The sequence below is a fragment of the Denticeps clupeoides genome, chromosome 6 (genome assembly GCF_900700375.1).
Source record: "Denticeps clupeoides chromosome 6, fDenClu1.1, whole genome shotgun sequence".
NCBI lineage: Eukaryota > Metazoa > Chordata > Actinopteri > Clupeiformes > Denticipitidae > Denticeps > Denticeps clupeoides.
The window spans coordinates 13132441-13158903 of record NC_041712.1 but is presented as its reverse complement, the minus strand read 5'-3'; the positions used below and the strand labels follow the sequence as shown (position 1 = coordinate 13158903).

The 26463-nt window shown below is 40.7% G+C and overlaps 3 protein-coding genes and 7 non-coding genes across 11 annotated transcripts; 6 read left to right on the top strand and 4 right to left on the bottom strand.

The window, feature by feature from the left end:
• Window positions 1-811: 811 nt before the first annotated feature.
• Window positions 812-8660, bottom strand: vamp2 (vesicle-associated membrane protein 2). The gene is made up of 5 exons (XM_028984682.1): window positions 8349-8660; window positions 5414-5522; window positions 5181-5339; window positions 4945-4996; window positions 812-4838 (listed from the first exon to the last, which is right to left on the bottom strand). Coding segments are annotated over exons 1-5 (339 nt in total). The 5' UTR covers window positions 8351-8660; the 3' UTR covers window positions 812-4821.
• Window positions 8661-9245: 585 nt separating this feature from the next.
• Window positions 9246-9327, bottom strand: trnal-aag (transfer RNA leucine (anticodon AAG)). Its single transcript has one exon. It is a non-coding gene; the product is annotated as a tRNA-Leu (tRNA).
• Window positions 9328-9916: 589 nt separating this feature from the next.
• On the top strand, window positions 9917-10049 carry LOC114793237 (U8 small nucleolar RNA). The gene has a single exon (XR_003750227.1). It is a non-coding gene; the product is annotated as a U8 small nucleolar RNA (small nucleolar RNA).
• Window positions 10050-10563: 514 nt separating this feature from the next.
• Window positions 10564-10696, top strand: LOC114793238 (U8 small nucleolar RNA). Its single transcript, XR_003750228.1, has one exon. It is a non-coding gene; the product is annotated as a U8 small nucleolar RNA (small nucleolar RNA).
• Window positions 10697-11153: 457 nt separating this feature from the next.
• On the top strand, window positions 11154-11286 carry LOC114793239 (U8 small nucleolar RNA). The gene has a single exon (XR_003750229.1). It is a non-coding gene; the product is annotated as a U8 small nucleolar RNA (small nucleolar RNA).
• A 282-nt stretch (window positions 11287-11568) lies between these two features.
• On the top strand, window positions 11569-11650 carry trnas-gcu (transfer RNA serine (anticodon GCU)). Its single transcript has one exon. It is a non-coding gene; the product is annotated as a tRNA-Ser (tRNA).
• Window positions 11651-12473: 823 nt separating this feature from the next.
• On the top strand, window positions 12474-12547 carry trnat-agu (transfer RNA threonine (anticodon AGU)). Its single transcript has one exon. It is a non-coding gene; the product is annotated as a tRNA-Thr (tRNA).
• Window positions 12548-12797: 250 nt separating this feature from the next.
• Window positions 12798-12879, bottom strand: trnal-uag (transfer RNA leucine (anticodon UAG)). The gene has a single exon. It is a non-coding gene; the product is annotated as a tRNA-Leu (tRNA).
• A 1434-nt stretch (window positions 12880-14313) lies between these two features.
• Window positions 14314-16353, bottom strand: and3 (actinodin3). Its single transcript, XM_028983068.1, has 5 exons — window positions 16331-16353; window positions 15963-16032; window positions 15851-15895; window positions 15334-15479; window positions 14314-15069 (listed from the first exon to the last, which is right to left on the bottom strand). The coding sequence occupies exons 2-5, from the start codon at window positions 16027-16029 to the stop codon at window positions 14314-14316; spliced, it is 1014 nt and encodes a 337-aa protein (XP_028838901.1). The 5' UTR covers window positions 16030-16032; window positions 16331-16353.
• A 4968-nt stretch (window positions 16354-21321) lies between these two features.
• ap4m1 (adaptor related protein complex 4 subunit mu 1) lies at window positions 21322-25258 on the top strand. Of its 2 annotated transcripts, none has more exons than XM_028982467.1 (16): window positions 21322-21513; window positions 21623-21684; window positions 21822-21907; window positions 22035-22141; window positions 22248-22341; window positions 22432-22542; window positions 22654-22734; window positions 22827-22886; window positions 22974-23040; window positions 23329-23382; window positions 23473-23579; window positions 23879-23970; window positions 24087-24131; window positions 24265-24315; window positions 24495-24612; window positions 24833-25258. In XM_028982467.1, the coding sequence occupies exons 2-16, from the start codon at window positions 21627-21629 to the stop codon at window positions 25022-25024; spliced, it is 1323 nt and encodes a 440-aa protein (XP_028838300.1). In that variant the 5' UTR covers window positions 21322-21513; window positions 21623-21626; the 3' UTR covers window positions 25025-25258. The 2 variants fall into 2 exon arrangements, with proteins under 2 accessions (XP_028838300.1, XP_028838299.1); XM_028982466.1 differs by having other exon boundaries at window positions 22248-22344.
• Window positions 25259-26463: the final 1205 nt, after the last annotated feature.

Below are 26463 nucleotides of genomic sequence, written 5' to 3'. Positions count from 1 at the left end.
GCAGGACAATCCGACAGAAAACCTGTTGGCCGCGTTTCATGTACACGTCGCCGTGGTCCCGAAACTCTTTCGGTGAAATACAACAAAGCAGGGTTTCATCACATCGATGACGAGTTTCAGCTTCGTCTTGACATTTGTGCAGAAGTGAACAGAATTTCCGGCCAAAATTCCATCCCGGATAATTTTTTCACGAAAACATTCACAGAGCAAAGGAACGGATCCCGTTTGTTAAAATAAGTATCAGCATATCTTATTCATTCATGGTCTATTTTGCAATGACATGAGACAGTAAATAAATTAAGATCTCAGAATGCTACAGTTGGTCACACTCTGGATAGTCTGCACTTTACTCAGTTTTCTGTATTTCCCAAATATAGTTTCAGTTAAGGCCTATCTATAAACTGAAGATTTTCTTCATGTCTGTAAAGCACTATGCCAAATAGCCACAAGAGGGCAGTCTTATTTTACAATCACTCTATAATTCAAATTTCAGTCTAAAAGTTTGGTCTCGAAACACTAAACTGCACTGCTACATATATCACAACCTGCAGACCACCAATGTACACTTCTGTGTTCTTCATTTGGGGTAAATGCTATAACTGTTCCGACATACTGTGTGCAGGTCTGAGTGAAGGAACATTTTAAAGCTGCTTTTTAACTGGATATGTGGGTATGTGAGAAGTATTTTACAGCTGATGGGCTTAATCTTGATGAGGCATGTAGCGTGGACTTGGATGTAAACATTCTGGCAGGAACACGACTGGAAACCCAATGAACCCTGAATAGTTTAAATATAACTAATTCATGAATGTACAGTTTTTATAATACATTTTATTTATTTTGATGTTGGTTTCAAACACACACATTTTGATTTTCTAACAATAAACACAGGTCATCATAATTATTATATTTTCCATATATATATATAATATATATGGAATATATATATATATATATTCTTTCCCCCATGATGCTCATCATTATAATAAGACATTGACAGGTTTACTCTACAACTGGTTTGTGTATTTCTGGTTCTTCAATGTTACAATGTAATCAGTGTCCAATCTGCTGAAATGAAGACCAAAAAGTACAGATAAATAAATTAGAAAAGAGAACAACATTACTTGTGGCCATCCCACCAGGTCCCTCCTAAAAAGCAAGATGGACAGAAGTAATGTGGCCTTTTAAACCTCCCTCATCGTATCCCCTTCTAATAAAATAAATAAAGAGAAAAATAAATATATATCATTACATCAATAGCAATATGGCTCTCAGTGCAATGCATTCCTGTACATTCTGGACTTTGCTCACAAGGACAAATACCCAGGATGCAGAAAAACGCTCCAGTTGTCACTTTTGTGCATTCAGTCAATAGGTCCACTGCATCCTCCACTGATGAATGACAACCCTGCATTCTTGCCTGTAACAAACGTAACAGTGGTGCAACAAGGGTGCAACAGCACATGTACAGCCTTCATTATCTTCTCTCAGGACACCTTCAAATAGAACTAAATATCAATGTCTGCCTTCCCTCAGCACAAAACAAGCTCTTTCTATAGTAATAAAGTAAACAGTGTTAATAAAACCAAAAATGTGAAGTATAAATAGGAAGTTCGTTGTGAGTTTATAGCCAAACTGCTGAAGCACTGGGCTTTCTTAGGTTCCCTCCCATGTTGAAGACCCAGGGCTGTTCCGCAGGTTGGTATGGAACAATAACATTACGTTATCTGTTCACCTATACACCTTTCAACATTTCAGTACAGAAAATAACAGAACATAGAAAGATGCAACCATCCACTCCCACAAAAACAGCATAAAACAAGATGAAAGAAAAACACACATACATCAAGTTATATTAGTCTTCTGCTTTTTATCATCGTTAAAGTTGCAGAGCACTCGTAAAACATCCTTTAATGATTTGTCAACTTGTTTGAGTCCCACGCAGTTGGGCCTCAAATCACCTCCACCCCTTTTGTAGGTGCATACAAGTTTTTTGAATTTCAATGGTTATACTAGGTTTTTTCAATCGATTACGGTTTCCTCATATCTGATTTAGAAGTGTCACGTGTCAATACTAGTTTTAATGTTTTGTCTTTTGACTCAAAAGAAAACAGAACCCCCTTCCCCCCAACAAAGCCCACACTACAACACCACATAATATACAGTAATGTTTTTGTGTGTTTTTTTTTTCTTTCTTTTTAAACAGCTACACTGAAGAAGGATTTACTTCCACTTTTTTTTGTCAGCATTACAGAGACAGACAGAAAGGAACAGTTGTGCTATTGTTTCTTTTTTTTCTCTTGTTAATAGAGTGATAGGTCAGGAATCTACCAAAATTGTAAGAGAGGGAAGAGCACTAAAGCTTATTCTATCTCCGCTCATCAAGCCGGCCGGCCCACCGTCGTTTAAGATCACTAGTCACGGAGTGGGTTAAACTGCTCACGGCTGAGACAGCCGTCTCTGGGAGCAAGGTCAGTTTGAGTTTTATACCTCCACTTGTGTTTTCATGGCAGTTGGCAGCATAAACGAGAAAGTGTGGTCTTTGGTCATTCTCAGATTTGCTCTATTTGTGTTGGATTGATGGACGGGGAAGGGGTCGCATTTAAGTGAGAAAATAAGATATGCTAAGGCCATCTATTCAAATTCAGAAGGGGGGTTAGCAAACACTTAGAATGATGGATGAATGAGTGAGTAGATGTGACGGGTCAAAGGGAAAATTCAAAATTTTTTTATGGTGGCCTGTTATCTCAGATTTTTTTCTGCTCTCTGTAGCATGGCGCAAGCACACAGCCAAAGAATGACTAGCCTCACTCCTCCTCTCCTGTCACAATCAATCGCCTGATCTGCTTCCTCCGCCTTGGATCCTGAACAAACGTTGCCATGGGAACGGCTTGCCCTCACCGTGAGTCTAAGCAGCCTAATCTGCAGGGATAAACAGGGATATCCTACAAGGAGGCAGCTTCACAGTCAGACACGCGTGTAATACAGACATGCACATGGAATAAACTTCCACCGCTGGCCTCCCAACATTCCCCTGCCTTTCAGATCAGAACCTCGGAGAAGGGCAGCAAACCGCAGGCTTCGCTCTATGTTATGCAAGCAATGAGCATTAAGGAGAGAAGAGAATAGAATGAAATGAGGATGGAGTGTGCATAAGAGCAAATTAGTAAGGTCACACAAAATAAATAAATGCACAAATATAGATAGAAAAACTAAAAGAAAGAATAAAAATCTTCCTAGTTGCTTGGCAGTGTTGAAACTACAGCGCTTAACTGACTGACATGCGCAGACAGGGCAGGGGCTCTCGCCTTGCCGCCCACGGCACAAAATAAAGGTCCTGAATGAAGGCATCCCCTTTCCTGTTTGCCTCATGCACACACAAAAATATATTCAATATATAAATATAATCTATTTCTTCAAAAACAGAAAAGGCAGTATCTATAAAGAATAAATAAACGAGCAGAGAGAGAACCATTGCAACAGGCCCACAGACGTGTAAAGCCATGTAAGGACCAGTGAAACATGTGCTTTGGGATCATCTTTTGTAAGACTGCAGGTCTCAAGTCTCCCACATAGCAAATATCTAATAAACCAAGGCCAGGATTTCGTTTGGTCTTGCTCAAGTGGTTTAGGAACCCGGAATAATAGCGGCGGCCTGGATGCCTGCACGTGCTTTAACTCTGGTTCCATGGCAAGTCACTGCAGAAGGTTCTTTCTCCATCTAAGAGACAGACACTAAACAAACCAGTCAGAAAGCGCCATGGATAAAAAAAAAAAAACAAGGTCTTTGTGCATGGTCATTCCTCCCTGTTATCCCTACGGCAGAAAAAAATTAGAATGGGAACCCTGATGGAAGTACGGTTCAAGATGTTTAAACTAAGCACTGCAGAAATTGTGCTGCGTTGTCTCACTACATAATTCTGTTATCATCACAATTTTGCCGCAATTCTTTGACTCCAAATATACCCCTTCGACTTGAAATATACTCATACTGTATTTCTTACACATATAGAATATATAGACAGCATATTTTACTACACTGCTATAAAGGAATGTTTATAGATAAGACACTAAAGACATCAAAATAAATTAACTCTACAGACATTGGTCCAGTTCTAGTGTGGCAGTTTAGAAAAGAAGGTTCCTCTGGAAGGAATAAAGAGATAAAAAAAAAATGCAGATAACGTAGTACCTCTATGTGTGGAGACGTTAACCCCTTATGTGCTAGGATACACTTCTACTCTGAAAGATACAGAGACTAAGAGAGAGAGCGAGAGAACAAATGTGCCGGTTGCAAGACACTCCGAAAAATAGGCAGTACTTCTAATCTGAAGCGAATTTAAAAGAATAATAGTAATACAAAAATAAAAAATACAAAACGCACACCCACGTACAAACTACAAAACATTATATCAGAAAAAAAACCTCTACAAAGAACAATATATATTCATATATATGCATCATACCTGCTATATAGCAATATTTCATTCTGGTTCTCTGTTTGGTATTTTTTTGATTATTACTAACAATTACAACTGGAGTATTAACCATACATAACCAAAGCAAGTATTTACAGTAGTGACATGGCCACAGACTCACAGCACGAAGACTGACAGGGGGTCCAGAACTGAGATGATGAGGTGGGGGCTAGGGGGGAATCTGGGTGGGGGTTCAGGGGCCAAATTTAGAATTATTTGGGTACTAATTATTAGGACGATTCTTAACAGAAGCACTGGTAATTGTAGTCATTTTTCTCCTCATTTTCATTTGGTGTTTGAAGAATCTTCTGTTTGAGTGCGGAGTGGGGTAGGGCCGCCCTTCTTAGGAGCTGAAGTAGACTGCAGAGAGTGAGGAGAAAGCAGGAGAGCCAAGCACAAGAATGAAGGAACAACTCAAGACGTGGCTAAAGTTCACACATTAAGCTGAATATTAAAGACGTCTTACCAATGATAATGATGAGGACAATCACACATATCACTCCCAGAATTATCATCATCTGGTGGAAGGTGAAATAAGGAGAAAAGCATTAGTAATGTTATATAATAATGTTTACATCACATCATTAATAATCAGTTCATAGGTTAGATTATTAGTGCTGCACATAATGGGGGAAATACACAATACAACTTCTTTTAATGTCACATAGGTGACTATATCCCTATGAGGAGAGTGTCTTTTACCTTGGCGTTCTTCCACCAGTACTTGTTCTTGAGCTTCGCAGCACTGGTCTCAAACTGTGAGGCCCCAGCCTGGAGGGCATCAGCACGGTCATCCAACTCAGAGAGCTTCTGGTCCCTCTCCAGGACCTTATCTACGTTCACACGCATAATGTCCACCACCTATAGAAAAACAGATGTATAAGATGTACTGGAGGATATATAGACAGACATATACAGATGGATGGAAGCCTCACCTCATCGACTTGAGCCTGGGTCTGCTGCAGTCGGCGGTTGCTGGTGAGGTTGGGAGGGGGCTGATTCCCTCCCTCAGGGGCAGGGGCACCGGCAGGACCTGGGCCAGACCTGTCAATCAACACAACCCATGTCAGCAGTGATGTGAAAAATATCAGAAAACAAAAACTCTACAAAGAACAATATATATATATAGCAATATTTGCCAGGGTCATTCTGGTTCTGTTTGTTTTGTATTTTTTTTTATTATTACTAAGAACTACAACTGGATTATTAACCATCCATAACCAAAGCAAGTATTTACAGTAGTGACATGGCCACAGACAGCAGTGATGTGCAAATAACTGCAGACTATGTTATCATTACAATGTGACATGGTTTTTCTTGCTACCACAGGGACATTTGTAGGCAAAGTTTTTGGTTAAATCTATCTATCTATCTATCTATCTATCTATCTATCTATCTATCTATCTATCTATCTATATAAAGATAGATATATATCTATAGATATGTCTATCTAGTTATGTCTATCTATCTATCTTTATATATATATATATAAAGATAGATATATATCTATAGATAGATAGATAGATAGATAGATAGATAGATAGATAGATAGATAGATAGATAGATAGATAGATAGCTAGACATAACATAAACAAGGTATTAATGTTTTGTTTGGTGTAATTTATCGTACATGTCACATGCTCCCTAAATATTAATCACATAATTTGAAAACAGTATTCAGTAAACTTAATAAAAAAAAACGATTCATATTTTCAGAGGTTACATTTCAGAAAGTAATTTTTTTAGGTTATAAACCCTTTCTACTTTAAGAACAGCTTGAAAGGTACAGCATGAGTAAATGAAGCCTGAATTCACACTGTCAACCTGCAAACCAAACTAGCGATGCCAGATAAAATCATTATCTGTCTCATCAAAGAGAGCTTACAGACCATACCCATATCTCACAAACTAAACAATGAATAAAGAAATTAATAAGTAGGAGCAAGTGGAGGATTTCACAAAATTTGTGTCTCTTTTCATCAAATTAGCATGTAAAGCAACTCATTTGTGATGACATGTACTATCTATCTAGTCTGCGCACGGCACACAAGCAACTTGATGTGGTGAGAAGTGGACAAGTGTATTCTTGCCTAGAGCTTATATATTTTGGAGATGGTTACAAAATGATAAAATAGATGGCCCAAGCCAAACAAATGAAGAGTGGAAATGAATAATGTAAATGTTTTAGCTCAGGGGGGTATTTTCAGGCGGGGAGCAGCTGCTGACTGTGACTGTACAACTGGCCTTGTCTCGTGTGGAAGCCACATAAAAAAAAAAACATATACAAACATAAACCACGATAAGATTTTATTCCCAAACGTAGGTGGCTTTTGGCTAAACGGCCTAAATCATGTTTCGTCGCACCTTTTCTCGGGGCAGGCCTACCTGCGGACCACTGTGTATAAAGGTCACCTCTGGAGGCTCGCGCACATCTAATCCCGTCCCAACTGCCCGTCTCCAGTTTTTAACCGTTCTCAGGAGGCCCGAGATGAAGTTATTACATAATACAGGCCTATGATGGCGCGTGGCCCGAAGGTTTCCTCAAGACATCCCACCCCAAGCAGGGACTGGGTGGTTTGTGTTTTCCGTCTCTCTTTTCTTTTTTTCTTGCGCCCCTACATGTAGGATTTACAAATAATACGTGCCAAGGGGCAAAACAGTCTACGAATATCGTGTAATGGTCGAAATAACACGTCGAAGCTAATTGACAACATGTCGGCCGCCGTGGAAATGGAAGGGCGAGGCCTACACGACACCGAACGGGCAAAATGTCCAATCCACGCAGTGACAGGTTAAGAAAAATGAATAATTGCGCCCTTGTTTGAATGTGTGTTTGTCGTGACACGAACGCGAACAGGCGCGCAGGTTGTGCTCGGAAACGTGACTGCGTCGATTCCACGACACGTTATGAAATGCGGCCGCGTACACGGGCGGCAGCGACACGCGTCCGTGCCGGAGCCCCCTCCCTCGACCACAGACCCGGTTGGTGAAAAATCCGCCCCCCCCCCCCCCTCACGCCCCGTCACCCGCGACGCGTGACATCTCACACGGACGTGACGAGCCCGCCGAGCCCGGCCGCTCGCCGAGCCCCGTCATCCCCGCCACGGCCATCTTTTCCTGCGGCTGCGGAACACCTGCGCCCTATTGTGGCCGCCGCGCGGGTAAACAGGCCGCCTCCCCCACCCGCGTCCCCGGCTCCACGCTCGGCGTCGCGCCCGTCTAAAACGAATACGCGTTCGGCTTCGGAACCATCAATACACGTATGACCACCCGATGCCCCCCCACCACACACACGCACACACACACACACACACACACACACACACACTGTTTGTTGGCAATATCACGTATCAAGATGGATGGAGCTGGAGCGTAATTAAACGCGAAATGCAATAAAACTGTATAGGGTTTTTTTTTTTTTTTTTTGCTGCCGCTGACGAACCTAAAACGATTACTAAAGATAGACCGATTTAAACGTAATTACCCACTGTATTTCAAATGTTTCAATTATACCTCTCCGTGCGTGAGAATAGTTTTTTTTTATATTGTGTATAATACAACTGGAACACTTTTCCAAGGAAATGCGGTTATTGGCTGAGGCCAAATGTGGAAACGTTATTAGTAGCCTATTTATAGCAGCATCTGCCCTTATCTATGGCGTCCATATAACAGTGAACAGCATTGAGAGGAGGAATTGATGAAACACATGTGAAATTCCATTCATCATTAAATAAAAGTGTTATGCTTAATATATTGCGCGATTATTCATATAGCCCAAGCCCCTTGACAGCAAATGAATACGACCGTCCGTTAACAAGCAATTTCTAGAACACAAATACATTGAAATCCGAAATAAGGGCGCATACTCACATTTTTTTTACTGTGGTTTATGTGTGTAAAGTCCTATTGGATGTTTAAAATGGTTGGATGGGCAGCCCTAGGCGTTTTTCTCTCCTCCGCAGATTTCAGCCGTTGTTCTTTCAATGATGATTGTGTTCTTCGCTGGGATGAGCGATGGCTCCAGTTTAATTTTTAGATTTTTTTTTTCTCGCCCGAGCCTTTCTTTTTTATATATGTCGCACCCTTCGAATATTCCTTTATTATAGTGGGCGCTCTCCCGCTAGTCTCCTCTGTGTCACTATGTAGCCCCACACATAAAAAACAGTCGCCTGGATTAGAAGGAGGGGGGGCGCTGACGTCATTCGTCATCCGGGAAGCTGGACGCTGAAAGCGCCTAGCAAAGTGATGGGAGATGGAGGCAGTGTTACCACGGCGATAATGCAATCCTAAAACCAAAAGGACATGATGAAACATTTACGATTTATGAAGTTAAAGGTAGACGAAAAACGCATCAGAACAGAATCTCTCTCATACATAGTGTTTTGTGGGTGCGTTGGACATGGCCTGTGTGCTTGAACAAAATGGCGGTCCGTAAATGGGGGATGGGATGAAGTCGCACTCTAATGGCAACATTCGACTTCAATTCATGCTCTGCAGCGGCCAAAATCGCAAATCTATTTTTGAAAAATTATTCAACATTGTTAGAACTGTGTATACATAATGTACAACGCAGGTCATGAGCTTCAATAAATGTAAATGTAATACATGTTATGTCTTAGGATAATAAGCTTAAAGCAAATAAGAAAAATGTTAGTGGTACATGTTTCATTTACGTGTCGACAATTAAAACAATTATACTATAATTGTTATATTAAGAAAGCATATATTAAGAAAGCATTTGGACCTCGCGTCTGTTAAAAGGTTTACTGGCAGCGGTGGGATTCGAACCCACGCCCCCGAAGAGACTGGAGCCTTAATCCAGCGCCTTAGACCGCTCGGCCACGCTACCTTATGGAAAGGACGCCATAGCTGGATGTTTTTGTACTTAAAAAAATATTTTTTAGTGGCGTTGTGCATTGTTTTTGTTGTTTATTTATTCGAGTGTGAAAGGAGGTTTTATGTTCACAATACTTGTGTGAGAAATGTAACTCGTGACACGTGTAAAAATGTATAAAAGTGTCCCAACGAACTTTTATTTTGACCCATACCGGAAGTTCCTGAACTAAAGGTCTGATACAGAACAAACTGAATTATTGATGTTACGCGCACAGTGTTCGCTGGCGTCAAAGATCTGTCCGCAGACGAGCTGGCGAAAACGCAGTTCCAACGCTTATATTCGTGTATAAATTGAGTGTTAGATACGCACCAGTAAAACTACGCCGTGTGGGTGGGGCATGCAAATGAGCACGCTTTAAAAATCCCTGAAGATAAATTCCTAAGACATTTACACTTTACACACCTTGGTATTGTGTTACAACGAGTCACACGGACGTCCTGGTATGTTTTCGTGTTTTATCGGAGCGGCGGTTGAGTGGGTCGCCGTCAGTGAAATGTTTGTTCCTTGAGATCATACCATTGCTGGCAGCACTAATTTGGTATCTTCAGTAAGGTTAATCCTTACCTGTTACTCTCATTGAGAGTTTCAGAACATGATGAATGGGACGTGATGAGGTAGTGATTATCTCTCCTCTCCTGGAAGGAACTGCAACACCTTCCAGGGGCCATTCTGACCTCTTACAATACATGCTTAAAAAATTGCTTGTTGCGGAACGCTGCTGTTCACCTAGAGGAATGACAGGCTGGTATATCATTTTTTTTATAGTTACACAATTTAATGTTAGCAGCAGCATGAATATTTTTTCTTGTCTTGGTCCTGAATTTCACTTATTTTACAGATAGATCACTCGCTTTCTCTTGTGTTCATGTTTGTTGTGCAATGAACTTTATTTAGACTCATAGTGGACATTCAAGGGCCAAGCTAAACGATTCATACAAAAACGCCCTTCCAAAGCTTGACTTTGTATATTGTATGTGGGTGGGGCATGCAAATGAGCACACTTTAAAACTCTCTAAAGTCATTTTCACTTTACACACCTTGCTATTGGGTTATAACCAATCACACGGATGTCCTGGTATGTACGGATGTGCGAAAATTGCACTTTTGTGTACGATGGTTATGTGGGTCGCCGTCAGTGAAATGTTTGCTCCTTGAGATCATACCATTGCTGGCAGCATTACACTGGTATCTTCAGTAAGGTTAATCCTTACCTGTTACTCTCACTGAGAGTTTCAGAACATGATGAATGGGACGTGATGAGGTAGTGATTATCTCTCCTCTTCTGGAAGGACCTGCAACACCTTCCAGGAGTCATTCTGACCTCTTACAATACATGTTCCAATAAAAAAAAAAACATGTACTTCACAGTTTATTGTTAGTGCAAGCAGGAATATTTTCTCTTGATGTTCTCTCATTTTATCCTGTGTTCATGTTTGTTTTGCAGTTAACTTTATTTAGACTCATAGTGGCCAAGCTAAATGTTTCATACAGAACGAACAGAAGTATTGATGTTACATACTCAAGTGTTCGCGGGCCAAAAAAACGCCCTTCCAACGCTTGAGTTTGTATATAAATTGCATGTGGGTGGGGCATGCAAATGGGCATGCTTTAAAACTCTCTAAAGACATTTACACTTTACGCACCTTGCTATTCGGTTATAACCAATAACACGGATGTCCTGGCATGTATGGATGTGCGAAAATTGCACTTTTGTGGTCGCCGTCAGTGAAATGTTTGCTCCTTGAGACCATGCCATTGCTGGCAGCACTAATCTGGTATCTTCAGTAAGGTTAATCCTTACCTGTTACTCTCACTGAGAGTTTCAGAATATGATGAATGAGATGTGATGAGGTAGTGATTATCTCTCTTCTCTTGGAAGGACCAGCAACACCTTCCAGGAGCCATTCTGATCTTCAGCAGATTATGAGAAATGATAATATTAAGTTTGTGGTATATGTGCTTTGAAAGTGTCCTTTGAATGTTTCTTAAATCTTAGTTATAGGCACTGTCAAGTACTGTTCTGAAAAACTTTAGCTGTTGTTTTTGGTGTAAATGTTATTATTTTTTATAGATTTTTTGTCTTTATAGCAAGTTCACATTCCAATTTTCACGATCACCCCGAGAGCGCAGCTTTTTTTAGTTATTTAAAAGGTAATTCATTCAATTAGAATGAATTTGACCAATCAGTTTCAAGACGAGGTGGCCGAGTGGTTAAGGCGATGGACTGCTAATCCATTGTGCTCTGCACGCGTGGGTTCGAATCCCATCCTCGTCGAACTTTTCCGTTTATTTTTGCTCCTTTGTTTCAAATCTTGTACATTTTCTCAAGTCAAAGTAACATTTATTGTCATCTAAGCGATACACAGTCTAGTATATAGAAAGACAAGACGACGAAGCTCCAGTTACAGCAATACAAGAAACAAACAGGACATAGAGTAGGCATATGTACACAAAGTAAGCATATATATATATATATATATAAAAAATATTATGTGATAAATATATTTATCTGTTTTTTAATAAAACGATACCAAAGACTTCGTATAAATGTAATCAATCTAAGAAGTTTTGTTCTTATGAACATTTGATCCACGCACGCAAACACACTAATAGAATCACGGTCCATGTTAGTGAATTATATAAATGCAGAAAAGGGAAAACGTGACTGTGAAGTAAGTGTCAAGTCAGGTACTTTATTGTTGTATGTGCAGAGTACATTGTACCCTTGCGCAGTAAGGGACGCTTTTAAACATGTTTGTAATTTCCAAAAATCACATGATGCGCACGATTTCCGCCTATTCGATTTCACTGCTGTGACCTTTCCGCAGAGTTTACGCGGGTTTTTCTTTTCCTTCGGATGAGTAAATTCGCCTGTTCGCGTCTTGCGCCGTGGTTAGCTGGTTAAAGCGCCTCTCCGCTCTATATTAGCGCCATTTCTGTGTGGACATTTTGAAGAATTTCCGTATTGCACTCGTTTAATATGTCGAATTGACGTATGACGACCCTTAATAGTTTTAAGTTTAGAACAAGTAATATTATTATTATTAAGTTGCCTTTTGCATGATCAAGTGGACTATTCACGTAGCGTTGGACCATCTGGCGCCGTGGCTTAGTTGGTTAAAGCGCCTGTCTAGTAAACAGGAGATCCTGGGTTCGAATCCCAGCGGTGCCTTTTTATTTTTGAAACACGGAAATGAACTGCCCAGTTACGAAGGTAATTTCTCCACTATATCGAAAGCGACAATTGCAGTGTAATTTTACGTCGGCATATTCAGTCTATTTAATAGTTTTAAGTCCGACATTTCATTGATTCTAATAGGTTAGCAAGAATACCATTGTTCATTTGAGATGTTGGAACTCAAATAAATTATATCATTTCAATGTTGCAGGAATTCAAATTAAAGGAAATAAAAGAAAAGGCTTGGCAGCGGTGGGATTCGAACCCACGCCTCCAGAGAGACTGGAGCCTAAATCCAGCGCCTTAGACCGCTCGGCCACGCTACCGTACTGTCGCACTGAGCCACGTGACTATAAAAGTTCATTTGTGCACGATCGTAGCTCGTACAAAAACGTGCGTAAGTATGCAAGCCAGAGCTGCGGGATTTAAAAATGTCTACTCGTTTATCGGTCTTGATTTTTTACATTACAGACACAGTACTGTGAAGGAACACCTGTGGGATTATGTAATGTAATTAAATGATGACAATATTGAACAAAGCAGCCATGAAGGTAAAAAAGAGGGGACTATACTTTGCTTTCTCCTGCTGCAAAAATGACTAAGTATGTTTCTTGCATTGGATCCTTCAAAATAGCCTCCATCTTAGTCTCCATAACCATCACAGAGTAGGTGCATCCAAACTTTTGTTTGTACATGGCAAAGATAGAACCTTGTGGAAGTACATTTTAAATAAATAGGATAGGGGCTGAAAGGAGTTGACAGGTCAACTCAAGAAAGAATATGAATCTAACAAATGTAAAAAGATAATCTTACATTTCGGACACAAAGTACTCCAGGATTATAAAGTCTTGCATTGAGCAAGGATGGCCCTGCTTCAGATAGTAAAAAAGATTAGTGCATTCAGGGCTGGCTCCTGGGCTAAAGTGACTTATTGTATATTATATAATATACTTTAATGAATTACACAAAAACATAGAGTATGTGTAAAATGAACATCTTGTGATATATTCATCATCCTAGACACTCCAATGGGTAATAGTCCTCAGTAGCTTAAAAAGGACTAAACATTTATTTTCAGCGGAACTTATTTGTCAGTCGAACTTTTACAGGTTTTTACTATAACCTGGCTACTCTACTTTTAGTGCATTTATTTGTAGCACATTGAGATTGGTGTTAAATATAATGTTCTGTACAAATAAAACATATTATCATTATATGTGACTGTATTTAAGTTATGATGCTGACAAAAGTAAGGGTTCATTATGAAAATGTCACATCAGATATAGATATCAAAATTTTGGTTCAATGAAGTGTTATGGAAGGCTTGAGAGTATCACATATTTCTCTGTGCAGACCAAAATGATCCTCGTTTTAACCTACCTATCCACATAGCTAGATTATCATTGTCATAGGTCACACGTCATCACAGAACGAATGGAACATCATCATTAGCAGAGATTTCAACTAAATAATACTGGTGAATATTAGCCACATTATGTATTTTGGCACCTTATTTGGCACATTGTAAATATCACTGAAGAGCTGTTTGTTTAGTGCGACAAGAAAACAATTTTTATTTATTTTCCATCACACCTTTAGTAAAAGGTAAAACTTAGTAGAAATAAAGGTTTGTAAATGTACATGTATGGTGGTTCTGCATGCATATTCTCCTTGCATCATTTAACACCAGTTACACATTAAGAGCATTTTAACACTAAGTGAATTGTGTCATTAAACAGTTTCCCTCAAATGTTGACTCCTTATTCAGATTCCTGGTCATCACTGGCTGCTCCAGGTTCAGGGGCAGGCTGGGAGTAGATGTATGGGTCGAACAGTTCACTACGGTAGTCGAAGGGATCCAAGTAGGGGTAGGGGTGGTCCACTTTGCCATTCGCGGGTGGCGCTGGAGGTGCTGCCTTGTCTTCCTTTACTTCTTTCTTCTCCCCCTCTTCCCCGAGTTTCTCCTTGCTAGGAGAGACCTCCTCAACAGAGGGTGTCTGGGGTTTTTCAACAATTGCCCTGGGTGGATGGTCAATCAGGCAGTCAGGATCCCAGTATGGGTCACAGTCATACTCCAGCCCTTTAAAGATCAGAGCAGGAGGGGTTGGAGGGGGGTCAGAATTTTTGGGCTCCAGGGGTGCAGCAGGGATCTGTGGAACTTTGGACACAGCGGGCATAGGAGGGACGGCAATGGCTTCAACCACACTGGGCTTGCATTCTGGATTGTGTCGTGGGTCGCAGAGGACTGGAATGCCTCCTGTAGGGAGGTAGACAACATGGGGCTTGCAGAGGGGGTCTTTGTGGTGACAGAGGTAAATCACATCAGAGCTGAGTGTGGGAAGAGGAGGCTGTGTGGTGGTTGGGGCAGGCGTGGTGGGAGCTGCTGTTGTAGGGGGGGCGGTAACCTTAGGCTGGACACCCAGAATATTCTGGTAACTGGATGCATCTGGACCATAGACCTGCTCAAGGTGACGCATTTGCTGGTACAGCATTCTGATTCGATCGATCTCATATAGCTGCAGGGAGAGAGAATGAGAGACTACAATGAATCAGCTGAAAGCTTGGCAGCATTTTGTATGGAAATAATACATAATGCAAATAAAATGGCTCACAAATGCCAACATGCCTACATATTATTGTATTTATATCTTTCTTTGGTGGTAATATTATCTGCCACTGAATACTGACAAGCTCAACTGGTACATCGTATATGGCCATTCATAATCATCATGCTTTCTCTGAGCAGAGCATGTGCATCTGCATGTATAGGGCATCCTCACCCCTTCGACGTGTCCAATGCTGTTGTAGTAACGATAGAAGGACTGAAAGTCTGGAGAGTTGCGGTGCCATCTTGGATCAAGAGATCGCCTAGGGCGGGAACTCGACAGGAAACCGTTCGCCTTGGTAGTGTCAATGCCAACACCATCTATAGGAACAGAGTTCTAAATGAATGGACATTTCTTATATATATATATATATATATACACCCCCCCACACACACACACACATATATATATATATATATATATTTATTTGTTTATTTTTTTATTATTGGTGTTATATGGTCATTTGCCCAACCAAAAAAGATCTAAGAATCCACTATCAAGAACAGGCTGCTAACCTCAATATTCTCAAGACAATTTTCTTTGGCAAATGTATTTGAAGATGCAGAGCATCTATTTCAGAGCCTAGATGCCCTTTTTATTTGGTTTTGGGTTTTAGAAAGCTGATTTCTTTTTACTGAAAATCAATGTCTAGTCTCTTGTGTGTTTCTTTGTAAACAGTTGTGTCCCTTACCTTTAGGCTTTATTATCTTTGACAAAGCGGTGGCATCCACAGACACTGCAACAGAAAATAAAGTATTTTACCAGATGAAGAGGTTTTATACCTGCTAGTAGAACTTGTTTACCTGGTAGTTCCAGCAGACAGTACAGAGCCACAATTAAGAGTAGCAGGGAAGTCATCCTCGTCTTCATCTTCTGTTTAATTAATAAGCAAATTGATTGTCCAATAGAGAAAATTACAATTAACAAAAAACATCAACCCTATCTATGATGTAGCCTGTCAATGCTTTATACATTTAAATATGCTAGAAATAAATTAAAGTAAAATAAAACAAATCCCAAAATGAAATTGTTTTCACTTTGAATTAAATTGTAATAATTTGTCCACCAATCTTTTAAGTGTATTGTTTAAAAAATTGTTAAAACCAGAATTGGCTTTCATTCCTATCTCTATTACCATCAGGGTTGATTTAGAATAGTTTTCATTCCTTACCTTAAGACAGTACCATCCAATAAGTCCAAGTGTCCTGGAATGAGAACGGCCTAAATACTGAGCCAGGTCCTACTTATTATGCGAGCGGTTTTCATTGGTTGTTGGCTTTTTAAAATCGCCTCTGAACACGTGAACACCAGTCATATTACTCTGTTAAGCTACCGGTCAGGGGTCGGATAGGCCAGTATTTTCTCAATGTAGTCTTGTTTGAACAGTTAATAACAGCATTAGAGCAGCAGGAAAATTAAAGTCTTTCTGGAGAAACAGCTGGAGATTTTAGTTTCAACCTGTAACTGAATTACTATGCTTAGCTATGGTGAAAATAAATCATTTTGAACCCAAGGGGGAAAACAAAGCATAGCAACAAATATGAGATTATGGTGACTTGTAGATGTCAGAAGTATAGGTGTATATGTCTTTTAAAAACGAATAAACAAGATGTAATTGTGAGAGGTGGCCATGAATGGAGGGAAGAGTGCACAGGAAACCACGGGTTGGAAAGGGGTGATGATCGGGCACTCAAACAGGTGTGAGGAGGTGGCGCTGGAATTCGAGACACGCGGCCATAATCATATAGGTCATATTATTATTACATTTAGCCCTTCATGCCTGTCTTTCATGACCAGCATGATCATAAGGGAGAAAATATGAAACCTTGCATGTCACATCTGTTAATCCTACCTGCAGTCTTCCCACAGCTTATGCGGAACAATTCACTTAAATGACCGTATTAAAAGTTCACATTCTACTAAAAGGCATTTTAGAACTAACATTATAGACTTTTAAATAGGTCATAAATATATAATGGTATTATTTACCATATTTACCATGGAGTGCTTGGACAAGGTAAAATAAACAGCGACGATGATGACTTTGGATTTATACTCAAACATTTCTGTATGGTTGGTAATTAGTAATAATCAGTAGTTAAACAACAATACAAACGGCAGGATATAGTAAACATATAAAATATATATTTTATTGTATGAACAATGAAAAACATACAGGCAATACAGTAATGTACATGCATTTTATGAGATACTGTTAAAACATCTATCATTAACCCATTTTAAAGAGTTCAATTACTGAAATGTCAATATTTAAATTGTACAATTTTAAACAAACAATACATGCTTTAAACATAAAAAGAACAGGAATGTGATTCTCTTTAGCCTTCCAAGTGCAATGTATCATATATATTAAATAAATGTGCTGGGTAAAGAAATTAAGAAATTAGTGTGAATGGTACAAGTGACACTGGGTAAATAAATAAATAAATAAATGTAATTGACTACATGGCTATCAGTTTCACCAAAATTTTCTCACCTCCGTCTTCACTGGCCAAGCCTTCGAAGACTAATCAGAACTCTTTACAATTGATAGTTAAGGCAAAAAATGCACCCTAGGGTGGTTATCAGTGCTGTCATCGCCCTTCTAGATGATGGCGCTGTACCAGTACTGGCAGACCGAGACAAGTGCAATGCCTCAGGAGGGTGACAGCAATTGCCCGAGTCTCCGCCTCTCAACACTGGCTTATCGTTCTTTGGCAAATGATGCAGATTTTTTTATTATCTGTTTTTTTTGTGTGTTTAGGTTATATAACAACTAATATAATATCATGTTTAAAAGGGTCATTTGTTATTGTAATTTAATTAAAATGTAAACCTTCGAGCCAAGAGCCCAAAACAGATATTGCTTTAATAAGTGACCATACTTTTCAGAAAAACTGCTAATCATTTTGGATTGATCATATATAGTATTCTAAGGGGTATAGCTGTGCATGTTGATGAGCTAGAAAACATAAAAAAAAAGAAAATGCACATGTGAATATTTTAATATCTTGGGATTTCTTCTCAATTCATTTTATAGGAGAATGCTATAATATAATATTTGTTCTAAAACATTTCCTTTGGAGTCTTCATTTGATCTGCCCTCCTGTTTTATCGTTCTGTTGAAGATGTAAATGTTTATCGGCCTCGGTGACGACAGTACTTCCTGCGTTTGGCTCCCGCTGAACATCTGCCCTATTGTAAACACACCGAACAAAAGGAGGGGTTGTGAAAGAGGTGGGTATTTTTAAACACTTGGCAACTGCAAGCTGCCAAAAAAAGAAAGAAGAGGAAGAAGACTGGTCAATTTAAGGCTCCTTGCCGCTACGAGTCCGTCTTGTTGTCGCCCGTCCGCAGCCACGGTCAGTTTTGCATGGGTTTGCACAGCAACACCGAGGTGGACCAGCTGACTGCTCGCCCAGCAAAGCTGACTGGGACCAGCAGCGAGGCTCCCCACTTCCCACGCCCAGCACACCCAGGGTGGGAATTTCTCTCTGCGCAACAGCGCCCCCTCGCGGGGACGGACGCGCGCTGCAGCCCAGGAGTTGGGAAGTGCTGAATTTGCAGTAGATTCCACGGGTTGCCTATCTGCACAAACAGCACTTTAGGCACCCAAGTGCAAAGGGAGGTCAAGTCGGCGTCACGGGGAACGTCAACTGTGACAACCAAAAATCGCGCGAAATCCCAAAAGCGTGGATAACAAATTGACAAAAACACAATCGAATTATTGAACGTTTTTACTAAGTGAAGTATGAAGTTGAGCATCGCAGCCGCGTTGTAACACAAGTGCTCACACTGCAGTAGGCGGAATAGTCACTACATGCACTGTAGGCACTTTATCACACCACGGCCAAATCCATCACGCGTCCTTACGACCCGACCCCTTCCACGGTAAACTCGCACGCCATCACGCTCGCCCCTAGTGCACAGCCCGCCAAGTGGGCAACAATAAAAACGGACTCGGGTGGGGGATGGGCAAACATCAACACGCATCGAAGGGTAAAGTTGTTCAGCGGACCACGCGCGTGTGCATATATACATACGCGCGTTATATAAATACACACTGTCCCCTCGTCCCTAAATAAAGTATTATTTCCGCGATCGCACATTTTCTGCGCCGCGCACGACTCGCGGGGCGACACACGATCTTCTTTCGCTCTTCGGACCGCTCGCAAACAAACGCTGGAGTCACGTGGCCGCCCCCCCCCCCGCGCAGACATTTTAAACCGATTCACAAAAACAGTAAACATGTTGACTGCGCATTCGGCTGGTTTACAGCAACGCAGACCTTCTTGCTTTTATTGCCCCCGCGAATATCCACGCATAGATGTGATTATTAAAAAAAAACTAGAACGCGACTGCAATTTGTCTACAAACAAACGCAAACCTGCGTGCGTAATTTCTTCCGTCGGAACAGCCACATCGCGACCTCGCCGACGCGCCAAAACTTCGCGGCGAATCACGGACGAAGCGCGTCCGCGCCGTGAGCAAGCGTGGGATAAATCGCGGGCGGGCGTCGGCCGACGGAAGTCCAGGCGCCCAGCCGCGGGTAATAAACCCCCCACCGCCGCCACCAACGCCCCCGTCACGCAACGCGACCGCCACCGGATTCCGAGCCGGGTTCGCGAAGGCGGCCGGGAGCGACAGCCGCCCCGCGTCTTACCGGATCCTCTCGGCGGAGCTCTGTTTTTGTAAACAATGAAGCACATGGCCTGACTACCGCGCCGCGCTCCTTCCGCTGCGAGCGTGCGAGCGTGCGTGCGAGCGTGCGTGCGTGCGTGCGTGCGGCCTGTAAACGCCACAGGGCGCCTTTGTTGTCAACTACGCTTGTTGTGACCGGCGATTAACTTGTTTCTGCGACCTGGTTTATTCGGAGTTTTTTTTTCTTCTTGACTAAACGTTAACATCGACACGTTCACTGGAATCTGAAAGACTAAGCTGTTTTTTTAAAAGGTGAAATTCTTATTCTTTAAATTATGTTATTTGTGCCATAGCTTACCGACTTATTTGTGTCCGGTGAATTAACTGTGTGAGTTAATAAATGTGATTCTGAAAATGCATTTTATCAAATAAAATATTTTGCATTAAACAGTGAAATAAATATATTAAACTTTACTTGTTTTAGTTGTTACTTGTTAGGATAAACCCGGTTAGAGCAGAATTTATTGAATCAATATGAATTCTGAACCGATATAAAATGTAATATACAAAAATGTTCAGTTAGATGTGTAAAAGTAAACATTGGATCATGGGCAGTGGGTGTGTCTTTGCCCACAGTGAATTATTTACCACTTAAATTGAACATATCTTCATGTTTTTACTGTAAAATTAATCTAAAAATATTATTAATGTCATAGGGTATTATGTGTAACCATAACATGTTTTTACATGTGTATCTGCATCTAGCTAAAGATGTTGGCAAAAGTGTCCTACTGAGTCTCTTTCACGTGGAAGTACTGGACAACTGGATGAGTTGTACAGTTGTGAGAGCTGTACATGATTCGGTGTGATCATAAACATTCCCTCACAACAGTCTAATGTGAATGTTCCCTGTGGCTGCCATGTAATGGAATGGGGGGACGTGGGTCAGGTTAAAGTTCCCAAGAGGGCATGCTTTAGGTCACCCTAAATCTTCTTTTCCACTGTGCATTGCGGTAAATGAGATTTGCTGCTATTTGTGGTTCTCATATGAGCAAAACCACAAGGAAGTGGATTATGTGCGATTTTCAAAGTGCCTTATACAATCAACCTAAACAAAAGTTAATACCTTTACACATTCATTTAACCACTATAAATGTTAATATTAAGTGGAAATCCTCAAGAGGGTCTGGATGTTCATCATGCAACCACAGGCAATTTTGTGTTGCTACAAAATCTATCAAGTTTTCATCAGTGCACTCCGCATCTCCTTGTGATCCGTTGTTATTTTCAACAGTACGTTTTGTATGCATTGGTTAATGCAGCCACTAGGAAAGCTGCTCGCATGAAACATGTCTCGTGTTATAAGACACACGGAACGCATGGCAAATGTTGAACCTGAGCTCGGTGATTTACGCACTCCGCCAGCGCGCTGGTTTTCCGTGCTTCGCGGTGACTGGATGCAATGTTTACCGACGCCGCCTCACCAGAAGGTGGCGCTAACGACACCGCCGTGCCCGAGAACCGAAAATTAGAGGAAGAAGACCCCGTCTCACCCGAAACGAGCCTCCACGGCGACCTGCATCACAGCGCATTCACACATGAATCAGCGAATGGGCGTTTTTTGCCTACATGTTTGCCGTCACGTCAGCTTTGCGAGTTGCCGAGAGGTGCACGTCTGACACAGAAGCCACGTTTCAGCGGTTTAAATAGCAGGTTGGCTCGTGTTGTAAGCTCTCCGGCTAACTATGCATTTCTATGCCTGTTGACACGCACCCAGTGTGCTCAGTTGTCACCGAGATAATAAAAACTTATTTCTCGTCAGGAAAATGATTTCCCAGGTCTTCATCTTGACAACCAGTGGAGATCATCTTATTTATAAAGACTGTATCCTCGTCACTACCATACTGCATACAGGTTGATGTTGTTGTTTATGTTCATGTTCGTAGATTGGCATTTACTGTCATTAACACGTTTTTGGGTAGCCTGTAAGTTTTTATGAACCTTGACGTAAAATGTGTCAGTTCGTGGAGAAGCTGGAGTAGATGCCATCAGAACATTCTACGAGGCAGTCACGGCCCTGAGTGGGGACCAGCCTCCTGTTGTCATGGTAGGTTTAGGGGTGCAAGTTTTAAGTGTGACCTGACATACTTGGTTTGTGTAAGCGTGTGGTTTAAATATGTGCTTATTGTTATGATTGAAAAGCCTTTTTGTTAATTTTTTAAACATTTCTTTAGAGCCACAAGGGAATGCATTTTGTACATGTGAAGCAAGGGGGACTCTACTGGGCTGCCTCCACAAAGTCCAACCCATCACCATTTACAGTCATAGAGTTTTTGAACAGGTCTGTATGTTTTTTTTTCTTATGTGCAATGAATAATAATTGTTGTACCTTTTTTTTTCTTCAAATGAAGTAGGCATGTTTGGGTTTTTTTTTGCTTGTTTGACAGGTTGGCTGCTCTAACAAAAGATTACTGTGGCAGTTTGTCTGAAAAGTCCGTCAGAATGAACTTTGCTCTCATATATGAGCTGCTGGATGAAATGGTTGTGAGTATGCAGTGGAATAATGCAGTGTGTGTTGCTTTCATTTTTATTTTCCCCTGTTTAGCATGTTCTTCTCTCTTTCCTTGTCAGGACTATGGATATATTCAGACCACATCCACTGATATGCTGAAAAACTTTATTCAGACAGAGACCATGAGCTCTAAGCCTTTTAGTCTTTTTGAGCTTGGGAATGTTGGTTTGGTAAGGCTGATTAGATTGAAAAGAGTAATCACATTTTTCACCTGTATGATGACAAATGCTTCTCTTTGCTCGATAAACCTCGATAATTTTCTCTGTTTGGGAATTTTCTAGTTTGGTGCAGAGACTCAGCAGAGCAAAGTGGCTCCTAGTGCTGCGACCAGCAGGCCCTTAATGTTTACCCGTGGTGATCAGGTTTGTATGGCTTCTGATCCATGGGGTTGTGCAAAAAAAAATAAAAAATTACACATTTAAAGTAATACAAATTCTTTTGTTTCTCTTCCTAGGGAGGAAATGAAATCTTTGTAGATGTGATTGAGAGGCTTTCAGTAATTATTGGTTCCAATGTGAGCATTTTTGGTTTTGTCAGCTGAAGATTTTGTACCTGTTTGAACATATGTCTCTATAGTCACAACTTTCTGTTCTCGTTTTAGGGGGTTGTGATGAAGGCAGATATTGAGGGGGAGATCAGAGTAAAATGTTACCTGCCCGGCTGTTCAGGTGACGTAAGGCGCCTGTGCCCATGCATCTGATAAAGAGGAAAAATTAGGCTTGCTTGGTACTATTTTTTTTTTTTTGTACACCAGGTTAATTAAATATTTTTGGGACATTCATTCTCACTGTGTCACACATGATATGATATTGCCTATAAAATGATGATCATTTAATATTTCTAGAGATTATACAATGATTATCCAATATCTAAAAGCCAGCTGAATGTGGGATAGACTAAAACAAGCTGTCAGTAAGCATTTTTTGGTCTGATTCTGGTGTCTTTGTCCTGTGTAGAGATGAGGATTGGGCTAAATGAGGAGCTTAGTATAGGGAAGTCCCAACTGAGAGGTGTGTTTGCTTGTGACTTCACACTCAACTATAATTCATTTTTAAACTTGCATTTCTGCCTTGGTTAGACACTTTTACTTTTTCTCTCAGGCTATGGGATGGCGGTCCGCATGGACGAGTGCAGCTTTCACCAGGCAGTCAAACTAGATGAGTTTGACGCATATAGGATATTAAAAATTTGTCCCAGTCAAGGAGAGGTAAACACACACTTTTATATTTTTTAAAATCATTATGGCATTTAGCAGACTCCATTTTCCAGACTGACTTACAATCAGTAGGTACAGGGCCAGGACAGCAGTGCCCCTGGAGCAGTGCTGTCTTGCTCAGTGTCTTGCTCAGGGACACAATGATAGTAAGTGGTGTTTGAACCTGTGATTTTTGTGGTCATGGACGTGCGTTACCCACTACCACCTACTACTACAATCTGCTACAAAATTACATAATATCATGGACTTCTTGAAAATGCTTTTCCTGCTCACATATTGTTACGTCACAGCAAACGGTAATGCAGTACCAACTGTGTGATGACCTGCCGTGTGCACCTCCGTTTCGTCTTTTCCCTACGGTGGAACGAGACATTGGGAACAGGTATGAAGTAGAAGAGATGGTCACTTATTCAAACTATTGTCATTTTTGGCCAAAGGTCCGATTACTTGACACCCGATTGAGACGTAAATACCTAAATGTCCCTATTTTGTTTTTAGGCTGTTAATTTACCTGAAACTTCGCTGTGATCTGTCTCCTAAAAGGTTAGTGTTTTTAATGTCAACAGAATTGATTTTGTAATTATTTGATATGCCCTCTATTCCTTCAGTCTTTGTCTAATTAGATGTATTTGGGCTGATCACTTTTGACATGCACATTGCGCTTGATGTTTTGCAGTGTTGCTCTTAATGTTTCGGTGACGCTTCCCATCCCCAAGGGCTCAGTCAGGTAAGACTGGAAGTGTAACATATGGATGATCCAGACATTTTAATTTCCAATCACTTTTAATTAAAGCAAAGTATTCAATTAAAGAATGAGTTAGTGATTACTTGCTTAAAGAAACATTTAGATATGCTACCAGTCAATGGCGATTCTCTTGTTTATTAATGACCCATGCCTGTCTGCAGTCTTTCCCAGGAGCTTAGCAGCCCAGACCAGAGTGCTGAGCTACAATCCAAAAACAAAGCCTTACAGTGGGACATCCCACGCTTCCCTGGAGGAGCACAACTCTCTGCCCTCTTCAAGGTAACTCTTTCAGTGGCTGCTACTGTTTATTTTTTTTACCAATTCAGATTAAGTTTATGATATATTGAGAACAGAGTTTGACTTTAATAAAAAGGAACTTAACAAGCACATATTCAAGTAGAAATGTTCTTTCTATCCTTGATATAAATACTAATGTGATTGACGTCTGTCTGTGTGTGTGTGTGTGTGTGTGTGTGTGTTTGTTTTTTCCTCCACACAGCTGGAGGTCCCTGGCCTTAGCTCTGCCTCTTTGCAGGAAGTGGGCCCGGTCAGCCTGTGCTTTGAATTGCCGAAGCACACTTGCACAGGGCTACAGGTTCGATTCCTGCGCCTAACTCCAACGCAGCCTGGATCATCGCAGCGCTGGGTCCGATACGTGACCCATTCAGACTCCTACACCATTCGCATCTGACATGGAGATTAACATGGACCTTTTTCTAAATTTATTTAGAATTTTTTTTATATGCAGTGAAGATTCCTCTTACTCAAGGAAAATTACTCTCTTTGTGCGTACAATCCTACACCAAGGCTGGTTCAACAACTAAAAGTAAAAAAAAAATTAGATTTGCTGAAAAATGGAAACATGCAAAAGTGATCTGTATAACGTTCAGCATATTTGTTTGATGAAATATACATTGAGAACACAGTTTCTGTTGTTTTTAACAAAATGTTGCAACATATATAAAGTGCATACTTTTTGAGATGGGGATAAGGTGTAACAGCATGAATGATCATACACAAATTCAGCTGCCACATAGTGCATAATGTTGTGTGAATGGATGTATATTTCATATTGTTGCATGTGGAAGACTGTGTCTATTAACACAAGTCTTAACAGACACAGTTAACCAAAGATAAATTGTTAACATGATACAATTTGTTTTGTCAGGTGCAAACTTTGTGGTTTTCTGGGCTTGTGGCCGTTTGTAGTGTCTAAATATGCTAAAACAAATCCTAACCATGTCCTAACAAGTTCTAACCATATTCTAACAAATTCTAACCAGATCCTAACATTGCTGAAAGGGGTCCTATCACAAATCCGAAAATGTTGAACACTGGGCAGCGTGGCCTACTGGGTATGAAGGCGGACCTGTAATTGTAAGGGTGCCACTTTGAATCCCGACTCGCTGAGGTGCCGCTGGGCAAAGTACATTTACATTTACATTTACATTTACAGCATTTATCAGACGCCCTTATCCAGAGCGACTTACAATCAGTATTACAGGGACAGTCTCCCTGGAGCAATTTATGGTTAAGTGTCTTGCTCAGGGACACAATGGTAGTAAGTGGGATTTGAACCCGGGTCTTCTGGTTCATAGGCGAGTGTGTTACCCACTAGGCTACTACCACCCCCGTACCGTCCCCGCACACTGCTCCCCGGGCGCCTTTCATGGCTGCCCACTGCTTTTTTTTGTGTCCTTTGGCTGAGAATAGAGTTACAGTCTTTTGTCAAGATTTTGTCATCTAGATAACTTCAGAGGGCACCATTTGACAAGGAAGAGTGAGTGCACCTCTGATGAGAGAAATGCACAGATCTCACCGGTCTGAAAATTCTCAATAAACATATTGGACATATAACACAAACAACTTTTTGGACTTTTTTTTTTGTTTTTTTGCACACTGATTGGGCAGCCAGAACAGACCACGTATCACCCGGATCTCCTGCAATACAACAAATAAGCATTATTACATAAATTCAATTTTTTATTTATTTATATATATATATGTGTGTGTGTGTGTGTGTGTGTGTGTATATATATATATATATATATGTGTGTGTGTGTGTGTGTGTGTATATATATATATGTATATGTATGTATGTATGTATATGTATATGTATAAATTTGCTTT